Source organism: Camelina sativa, chromosome 10 (assembly GCF_030686135.1).
Source record: "Camelina sativa cultivar CO46 ecotype springtype chromosome 10, ASM3068613v1".
Classification (NCBI taxonomy): Eukaryota; Viridiplantae; Streptophyta; class Magnoliopsida; order Brassicales; family Brassicaceae; genus Camelina; species Camelina sativa.
This window is the reverse complement of record NC_141889.1, coordinates 10,028,182-10,036,104: the sequence shown is the minus strand read 5'-3', so window position 1 is coordinate 10,036,104 and position 7,923 is coordinate 10,028,182. Positions and strand designations below refer to the sequence as shown.

General features: G+C 34.0%; 2 protein-coding genes across 10 annotated transcripts in view; both read right to left on the bottom strand.

Annotated features, from left to right (window-relative positions):
• The window catches only part of LOC104718406 (cyclin-dependent kinase F-4), a 4,908-nt gene extending 4,201 nt beyond the window's left edge, over nucleotides 1-707 (bottom strand). For 5 of the 6 annotated variants that reach the window (XM_087469536.1, XM_087469538.1, XM_087469540.1 and 2 more), the window contains exon 1: nucleotides 300-705. The gene's annotated coding sequence lies outside the window, so the exon portion shown is untranslated. Of the gene's footprint in view, nucleotides 1-299 lie in introns of all 6 variants that reach the window. The other variant, XM_087469535.1, reaches the window with a different exon arrangement.
• Nucleotides 708-1,553: 846 nt separating this feature from the next.
• LOC104723137 (putative methyltransferase PMT21) lies at nucleotides 1,554-5,889 on the bottom strand. 4 transcript variants are annotated; one of them, XM_010436147.3, is made up of 9 exons: nucleotides 5,432-5,782; nucleotides 5,267-5,359; nucleotides 4,094-4,416; nucleotides 3,850-3,998; nucleotides 3,541-3,736; nucleotides 3,239-3,449; nucleotides 2,453-3,131; nucleotides 2,296-2,373; nucleotides 1,554-2,216 (listed from the first exon to the last, which is right to left on the bottom strand). In XM_010436147.3, the coding sequence occupies exons 3-9, from the start codon at nucleotides 4,358-4,360 to the stop codon at nucleotides 1,988-1,990; spliced, it is 1,809 nt and encodes a 602-aa protein (XP_010434449.2). In that variant the 5' UTR covers nucleotides 4,361-4,416; nucleotides 5,267-5,359; nucleotides 5,432-5,782; the 3' UTR covers nucleotides 1,554-1,987. The 4 variants fall into 4 exon arrangements, with proteins under 4 accessions (XP_010434449.2, XP_010434448.2, XP_010434450.2 ...); XM_010436146.3 differs by lacking the exon at nucleotides 5,267-5,359 and having other exon boundaries at nucleotides 5,432-5,889; XM_010436148.3 differs by lacking the exon at nucleotides 5,267-5,359 and having other exon boundaries at nucleotides 5,418-5,801.
• Nucleotides 5,890-7,923: the final 2,034 nt, after the last annotated feature.

Sequence of the window (7,923 nt, the reverse complement as noted above, 5' to 3'; positions counted from 1 at the left end):
AATGCAGATGAGAGATCAAAGCTCACAACATCTAAACATTACAGATCTGAAAAAGCTAGGGAAAAAAAAAAAATATATATATATATATATATATATATATATATATCCAATTCGAGGATATATCAATCAATACAAACAGAAATGAATCAATCAAATACCTAACGTAGCCCTAAAATTTCAATTAGATGATCAAACGCACGATTCCAAGCATAAAAGAATTAAATCAAAACCAAAATTAGATCCAATCTGATCACAAATCACGAAAACCTCATGGAGATCTGCGAGATAGATATATATACCTCAGAGCCAACGGGCATAACCACCGTCGCAGACGACGGGAAGAGACGGAATCCAGAGCTTCTCTAACCTCTTAACCTTTCAATTTTTTGTTTTTTTTGGCGATACGAGTCCAACAAATATCAATCTCTCTCCTCTTCTTCTCTCTCCCTTCCCTTTTTTCTATATGTGCGGTTCTCTCGTGATGACCCAAAAAAAAAAAACTACAATTTATATTCCCCAAGGCAAAGCGGCTAAAGAAGAAAGATAATATTTTTCTCACTTTGGTTCGATCGACCTCATTGATGATATGATATTGTGGTCGTGTCGCGTTGGAAAAAAAAACTGTTTTAATCGTCTGTATCTCACTTTACGAATCTACGATGTGCTTTTTAATATATAACCGTGGGATTATCACGTGGTGATGTCATTCGTTTATTGTATAGACCGTTCGATTTAAGTATGAGGATTTTTAACGTATCTTTACGTGGCCGCCTCTTTATTCTTGCCTTCCACGATGTAGCTGATTCACCAGTTCTTAGTTTTTTTTTGTCTCTTGACTTTTCTTCGACTAGTAGTATAATTAAATCATGATTCACGAGGGGTTACTAAATTTGAAAATAAATTACCGAAATTGTCGTTTGTCAATATTAATGTAATGTATAGTGTTTGTTAAGCGCTAATCATGACGATGCAACATGGTTTTTTTTGGAATTGTAGATTATGTTTCATATCTTAAAAAGATTGCAAGATGCTCACATCTCTATATATGGATGATAAGGTTCAAACTTCGAAGTCATTCAATTTCGATGGATGTCAAGAATCAAAAGTATATCTAATTTGATAGACTGACTCTTTCACCTAAAAAAGCTCCAATATACGACGAATGCTTTGAGATCATTTGCATGTATTTCATTTTTAGAGGGAAAGAAATTCAAGTTGTTGTTGGAAAACAAAAAGGTTTAATTAAAGAACTTCAAAGTTTTTTTCCCTCTGTATAACTTTAACGTGATCCATAGTTTTGCTAGGAAAAATTGCGAATTTTGAATATTTAAGGAGACTGTTTGTTTACGTTTTTTAATTTTGTTATCTCATTTTCATGGATTAAATATATTTCTTTTATATAAAAATATGTTTTAAGCATGTTTTTTTTTCCTGCAATCTGATCATATACGATTAGGAATTTTCCACCTAACCAACACGGCTAGCTAGATTTACTTTTCAATTGTTTTATGGTCCATCGTCGTATAGTTTGCCCTCCATCCGTATATATATGATTGTTGAAAAACACTAATATTTTATTTAGCATAAAGGAAGATGATACATTTTATAATCGCTAAATCTAAATTGGACCACCAACATATTAACGTGTAAAACAATACAAGAAGATCTCAAATCATTATACCTAACATTCGAGAAATCTCGAACATCACCGTTTGAAGTAAAATTTAAACTTACAATTTTTTTAATTAAAAAAAAAGAAATATATAATTCTCACCAAGCATATACTAAAAAAAGAAAAAATAACCGAAAATTGATAAATATGCTGGGATAGTAAAAATGAATTGGCAGCTTTCAACAGCTTTCTTGGCTTTGAAGCAACACAAAGAACCTATGCTTGTTATTGTTGAGACTTTGTTCTCAAGAAACCTCCGGACATTAAAAGAAAAGCTTAAAGTTTAAGCTTTAGTTTTGTCCTATATTTTTTTAATTATTTTGTTTCTGAATTTGCGTTAGATGAATACCACAGCTTCTTCTGGCAAATCAAGACCTTCTCATTCGCTGATTCAGACTCTGTCTGTTCCTTACGGCAACTCCATCTCAGTTCTTTAGCAACTGTTGCTATCGTATCTGCAAAGTAGCTTGATTCGCGTATAATCGCATACCCGCTAGGACGTAAGATCCTATCCATTTCCAGCATTACATATTTCATATCACACCTGCCCAAAACAAGACCACTAATTATCAGATCATGAATTTTCAAAGACCTAAGCTGTGAGATCTCTGTTCTATCATTACCTCTGGCTTTCAGATGTAAACAGCCCATCTACGTGAAGAAGATCGTAAGTTCTTGGATATGTCGAAAAAGCTTCACACCTAAAAATAAAACATACAAGATTATGCATGTGAACTCAAAGTGCTTGAAAGTAGAAAGCTTCGGTTTTGGTGAATTTACCAGTCATGATAGGTTCCGATCAACCCACGATCAAAGACAACGGGAAGTGTATTCGCAGCGTAAGAAGAGACAACGTTCATAACCCACAAAGGATCATCGACCAGAGCAGCAGCCAAACCTCCATAAGCAGTGTTCATATCCATCACATTACGAATCTTATCAGAGCCAAGCGAGGGTAACAGCTTCTTGTAATGCTTGGCCCTTGTTTTCCATTTGCTATCATCGTGCTTAAACAAGCCACCATTTCCTCCAGGAACAGCAGACATTCTTTCAGGAGTTGTGTGCAATCTTTCTGGCCACTTGGCAGTTGATCCCAAATCTGTCCTCTTAAGCTTAGGGCTTGGAACCACAACACAAGGGCGTAACGGTGTATACCAAGCAGAATCTGGCTCAAGACTGTCGTCACATTTTGGTGGGTATGCATCAGGGTCGTTAGACAACTTGTTATAGCATAGATTGTCTGAAGATTTTTGCCAGACTGCGATATCGTCTTTCTTGGCATACATTTTGAAGCACATTGAAGATAACAATTCTTGCAGCTTCTCGTAATTTGACCTCTGCTCTTCAATGGTTGTGTCCCAACCTTTCCAACGGTTTTCATAGTTTACCGGTGGACCAGATAAGACCCAGAAGCCACCAGGTCTTAGGATACGGTGAACCTCCAGAAGATAGACTCCACCTGAGGGAGCAGGAAAGAGACAAAGGTTGTTAGAAGAGTTTCAGTTAAAAAAGCTCACATCGTTTGATGATCAAGAAGATTTAATTGGTCAAAGACAGTTAAATTACCAAATTCTGTCCATGGAATAAGGCATCTTGAGCAATGAGCCATATCGAAGGAATTTGAAGGGAAAGGGAGACGTTGAGTGGAAATGATGCCGAGAATTGCAGGAATTCCACGTTCTAGAGCAAACTGTACTTGAGCTTCGTGATTATCTCTCGGGGCAAGTGATACCGTGAGGATACCGCGGTCCAACAAATCACCTCCCCAGCTTGCAACCTTGAAAACAGATCAAGATTAATGGGCGGTGAAGGAGAGAACATCTAATCCAGAATTTGCCAAATTAAAATCCAGAAATATACTAACTTACCCCACAACCAGTGTCAATGGCAGTGCGTATAGTTCCATCTTTCATTTCAGGGATCAAATCTTGCATCAAATCGACATAAGCACTAACTCCATGTGGAAACATTGTACCTCCACCGGGAAAAATGAACTTTTCACCCTCTTTCCTTAGCCAGTTCTGGTTAGATTTCTGCTTGTTGATCCAATCATATGGCACATTCCTGAAATCAAATCACCAACTTACTTAAATTAACCGAGGACAGAGAGAGAACTAGAGATACAAATAATTAAGAGATGCAATTATCAGGGATGAGAAAAAGAGACAAATAGTTACCTGTACCAACATTCATCTTTGCTCTTTGGCCATCTTATTGGTGGCTTATAACCATTAGGAGGAGGAACCAGACACTGCTTTCTATCAAACACAGGAGGACAATGTCGCTCCATGAAAGTAAGCCTGTGAGTACCATACTTCTTCCATTTCTGAACAAGCAAAACGAAATCAAAAACATTAGCTAAAAAATTTTCCAGATGCAAAGCACTCACACACCCCCAAAATTGTAAAAACTAGAGTGTACCCTTGGATCCGTGCACGGAGTGTAATCTTGGAAGTCACTACTACATTCAGAGAAAGAAACTGCAGATTTGACTTGAGGAGAGTCCTCAACATCTAAGGAAGAAGACTCGGCTTTGACAACATCATTAACTTCCACATTGTTCTTCCCACAATATAACCCACCAAGATAGAAGGAAAGCCCACATAAAAGAATCAGTAAAAGAGTCTTGGGCAAGACCCTTGAACCTCCTCTCTCAGCTTTCTCATACTTCTCATCTTTATACTTCATTGTTTCTTTTTTTTTGGTACTAAATTACAAACCCTTGTTTCAGAAGATTAAAACACCTGCAACGGGATCAAACAATACATAAAAGCCAAAACATCATCAGATTTGGATCAATACATGACTAGGGACAAGAGCAACAAACAAGCTTCTGCCAATAATTAAAAAAGGTAAACAAAATGATGGGCCAGTGTTAAAATGAGAATTTTATTTAAAAAATTGAGGAAACAAAGGACGAGATCTGAAAGGAACAAACAAGCAGAGTTGCCGACAAAAAAAGATTGTTGCTTTAATGGAAGTCACATGGTGTTTGGGACCCTAGAATTCGACTCACTCTCGACCGCCATAACATGTTCTCTCTCACAAACGAGAGAGAGAGAGAGAGAGAGAGAGAGAGAGAGAAATAAACAATTGAATCAATGGGAACAAATTACATACATAATAAATGAAAACACATGAATGACTTTCTATTTAAAGTCTTATATTCACTTTCGCAATTAAAAAGTCTCTGGAAAAAACAAATCTGTACCAGTTAAAAGAAACTTGCAGAGACAGCTAAAAAAGCATAAAAGGACGGAAACAAAAGTGTAAAAGATGAAGAAGAAGAGAATTAGGCATTAAAAATCCATTACTTGGCAGATACGGAATCGTCTTTAATCTTTTGTTTTAACACACACAGTGACACAACAACGCAAAAAAAAAAATTGTGAAAATGAATCAAAAACGGAAACGAAGAGATTATTAAACGATGAATCTGGAATTATACAGTACTGGACAAAAAAAAAATAAAAAAAAATAAACACACACACAAGACGAGAGCAAAAACGAAATGAATCTGGATTTCAAAAACTACATTATACTAAACACAATTGAATCGATGCGTTAATTAATTAAGCTATAATTTGTTCATACGGAAGCAAGATGCTTAGATAATCAGCGAACAATGACGAAACAGAGCGAAATTACGAAATCCAGATCTGGGATTTTTACCCAGAATTCGTCGACCTTCATGAAGAAACACAAAAATCGATATATAATATGAATTGAGAGAAACGAAACGAACGTGTAAAAAATTACCCTAGAATCGTTTCGGGTAAAGCGTCCTCTGATTCTGGGTTTACGAAAGCGCGATTTTCGAATTTACGATTCGAATAGTCTCCTCGATGTTCGGGGGTGGAGAATATATTTATTTCCGGTGACCGAGAGAGACTTTTGGATTCTCTTTGACGACCCTTTTTAGAATTGGAATTGAGAAAGGAAAAAAAATAGAAATGGAGGAGAATGAGAGAGAGAGAGAGAGAGAGAGAGAGAGAGAGAGAGAGAGAGAGAGAGAGAGATAAGAGAATTGCAGAGACAGCTAACGTTAACATATATATATATATAAGCTTCCTTCCTTCCTTATTGCAAATTGGCTGTAAATTAGTGTACATTATTTTCTTTCACACACACAAAAAAAAAATTATTGTTATTATTTTCTCTATCTCTCTCTCTTTCGTTTTCATTCTTTTTGTGACTATTATTTTCACATAATTTTCACTATTCTTTTTTTGGTTTTTATTTAATTATTATATTAAATGTTGATTGGAAAACAAAGAACAATAGTCACACACTCACTTGTTGTTTGTTATTTGATTATAATGATTGATGGAATCGTTTTCACTAAGCAAAAGATATTTATTTTCCGGTAGATAATAATAATAAGAGATGAGGAATTTCAATAATTTGGATTAAATTTTTTTAAAAATTGAACGAAACTCACCTGAAGATAGTGTTACTTAAACAGAAAATAACTAAAATTATTAGGAGAAAGAAAATCCAAAATAGTAGTATTACAGTAGTATGACAAATCTAATCATCTTCTAGGAAAATGGAAATGATTATTATAGATTTACACAATTCCCCGGAATTATAGGTTTGTTTTTCCAAAAAGTATCAACTTGTTTTTTCCTTTTACTAAAGTCACCAATCGTTTTTTTTTTTTTTAGGATTCTTCTAATTTAATTAGTTTTATTTCAATTACAAATAAGTAAGTAAAAAAAAAAAAAGGCAAAAAAAAGAGTAAAAATGGAACCCACCACCGACAGAACGATTCACCGTCGGCGTCACGACTTTCCCTTTATACAATCCACCAATCCTCCTCCCATGCAGGAAAAAAAAAACCCATTATTGTGTAACTGGAAATTTCCTATTTCCCGGGAGTGATTTTTCTTATTTTTATTTTTGACATTTCATAATACTACTACTATTATACTGGTTAAAAGATTCATTTTTAAAGGTTCGAGTTTTTTTTTCCCCTTTAATCATTGACTATTTTAATAAATAACCGATTTAGTTTAAAACTACTAAATTTTAATCTCTTTCACCACAAATAAAAAAAAAACAAATAAAAAAAATCTCTCTTTTTCTTTTCTCTTACTAAAATTATCTCATCTATCTAATTAACTATTTTTCTATGTTTCTAATTCCTCTGGTCTGGTTAACACAATCATTAAAATAAAAATAAAAATGAAGTATTGAATACAAATCGGAACATGGTTATTTAATTATCATATAGTATGAAAATAACACGAAACCATTTGGAGATTCGAAAAAATCAATTAATTAGTTGAAGTTAGCCGAGTTAGTCGGTGGCTTTGTCACTTGTGATAGATCCACGAGACTACACTGAATTATTTAGTGTTGACTAATCGAGAACGCGTTTATATTAATTCTTCCTCCCATACGTATTAGTAGTATATAGTACTACTGTTTAATATTGTACTGTTAATTACTGTATCTTCTTATTTTAATTTTAAATAGTGTATCGATCTATTATCTAAGATATTGGATGGCAAAAATAATACAATTAGCACTCCTATAAAAAAAAACTTCATTTCTGATAAATCTAGCAGCCGAATCTATCTATGCATTTTGTAGCATTCTTCTCTAACTCTTACATCCTTTGGCTGATAATTGCAAGTTATCGCCGGATCTCAGAAGAAGGATCATAACGTAATTTTGTTGTATTGTGCGTTAAGAACCATATACTTTTGAATAACTGAATAAGTCTAAGTTGGAAACTCACCTTCCCCCCATGTGGAATCTGTTAATGGTGCATCATCTTCCCCCATGTGTCATTAGGTCTTTTTACACCAAAATATTGTTTTTATTTTAAATTTTAAAGAATATAATTGGTTTACTCAAAAAAAGAAAAGTTGAAAAAGTAGCAACTTATTGAGTCAAAATCAATTAAATAATATTTATTTTATTTTTGTGTTTGGCTGAATTACACTACCTTCTTTTATGTTGGATGTCTATCATAATGACTAGCAAGGCAATAAATTCCAAAACATAATACAGTATATATATATATTTCATTTCAATAGCATCATATCAACATATTTACAGTATTTCTTTTATGAATTTATCCTTCAAAATGTTAGAAATTTACAATAAACTTATGTTTAAATTGAATTTTTAAGCATGGAAAATTGAGATGGAAGATCGTTATTAACACCAACAAAAGAAGTCATGAATTTGGCATGAAGTGTGATTCCAAACATTAAGACTTCCCATGGTGACCAGTCATC